This window comes from Branchiostoma floridae, chromosome 12 (genome assembly GCF_000003815.2).
Source record: "Branchiostoma floridae strain S238N-H82 chromosome 12, Bfl_VNyyK, whole genome shotgun sequence".
NCBI lineage: Eukaryota > Metazoa > Chordata > Leptocardii > Amphioxiformes > Branchiostomatidae > Branchiostoma > Branchiostoma floridae.
This window is the reverse complement of record NC_049990.1, coordinates 18,047,963-18,049,431: the sequence shown is the minus strand read 5'-3', so window position 1 is coordinate 18,049,431 and position 1,469 is coordinate 18,047,963. Positions and strand designations below refer to the sequence as shown.

Below are 1,469 nucleotides of genomic sequence, written 5' to 3'. Positions count from 1 at the left end.
CGTAACTACCTGACCCGATGTTGCTATTGACAACAGAAGTCGTAGCAGACATGATTATTTTGTTACCTACAATGGCTGTTGCATTTTCGAAGCACAACTTGAAGTTTCATGGGAATACACTTTTCTTCATGGTTCCAGCCAATACAATCACATTAATGACGTCATAATTACGCAATATTAAGTTATAATGACGTCACATTTCCTACAATACTCATTTTTTATGTCTACGTCATTCTCTAAAAAATTAGGGGTCATATGATAAGTCGTTTGTGAGTTACAGGAGTTAGACGGGGCGAGGCCTCAACTAAAGTAGGATATCCGTTCTTATATACGAAACACGATTGACAAGCAGCAAACATTGAAAAAAATCCCAAAGGACATTACGTTAACGCCTTACATTCTTTTAAAAACAGTGCGATGCGGCTCGACACTGCTGGTCAAAGCTCTACAGGCGAGTGGTGAGATGCACACAATTTCTGAATCCGACGTGCACACCAATTTCTCACGTTACGCCCTCCAAAAGGATACATCTTTGGATGAGAAGGAAATGCTCATGACCGTCATAAGACACACCAACACCCTTTTCAACTACTCCCTGTTACAGGACGATCCTTCCAAAACAATAACCTGTTACAAATTGCGTGGCCAGGTAAGTCAACAAGGAAGCTACACAATATAAATGGACTGCATTTATTAAGGCTGTGCGGGGCAAAACCCTGCTGTTATCACGATTGAATGAATGTGTTTCATAATCTGACTATCTGACTTCATTTCCATCTCGTTAAACCTCGTTCCCGCATTGCACTGACAGTTTCTATATCCACAGGTTCTTCCCATTGCAGACCTGTTGCAAACCGCATTGCCAAGAGTGAAGAACATCTTCCTGTATCGGGACGTCGTCGGATATGTGGACTCTAACCTCCATCTCATGGCAGAGGGCCGCTATTGGAAGTACTGGCTCCAAATTGCTCTTAAACGTGATATCAAGTATGTTGAGAACATAGGTGATATAGTGTTCCCTGCTCCATGGGATGTCCCTGTGTTTACTTCCATTCCCGTTACCCATGGTGTCGTCTGGTTCTTTGCCTGTATTTGGCTCATGTTTATGAAAAAAGCAAATGAGCTGACGAAAGATGACCCACATAAATGTTTCCATGTGATACTGAGATACGACGAGTTATGTAGATATAAGGAGGGCATGGTTCTGAAAGTCATGGATATTCTCGGAATCGGATGTCGGGATAAAGATGCAAAACAGAAAATACGAGAGGTTTTCGGTGTTGACAGTCAGGCGGGCCATAGATTGTCCAGTAGGGGGCCAAGTGGGGGAGGCAGCTGGGTGGGGGACTGGGAGATGGGGATCATCTTAAAGGTTATTGAACATGCTAACATGGAAATCAACCAACCAGACTTTGTAAGCAACGGGACTCTCACCCACATTTGAAAAATATTCGTAACTGAAGGTACAT

At 43.0% G+C, this 1,469-nt stretch overlaps 1 protein-coding gene across 1 annotated transcript; it reads left to right on the top strand.

The window, feature by feature from the left end:
* The first annotated feature begins 381 nt into the window (after nt 1-381).
* LOC118427326 lies at nt 382-1,469 on the top strand. The gene is made up of 2 exons (XM_035837062.1): nt 382-649; nt 827-1,469. Exons 1-2 carry the CDS (start codon nt 464-466, stop codon nt 1,442-1,444), a joined length of 804 nt encoding a protein of 267 aa, XP_035692955.1. The 5' UTR covers nt 382-463; the 3' UTR covers nt 1,445-1,469.

Excerpts from the sequence above, each read along its gene's own strand:
- LOC118427326 (XM_035837062.1), top strand. The coding sequence starts at position 464 with ATGCACACAATTTCTGAATCCGACGTGCACACCAATTTCTCACGTTAC. Across the intron at positions 650-826 it reads GTTACAAATTGCGTGGCCAG|GTTCTTCCCATTGCAGACCT; the intron begins GTAAGTCAACAA and ends CTATATCCACAG.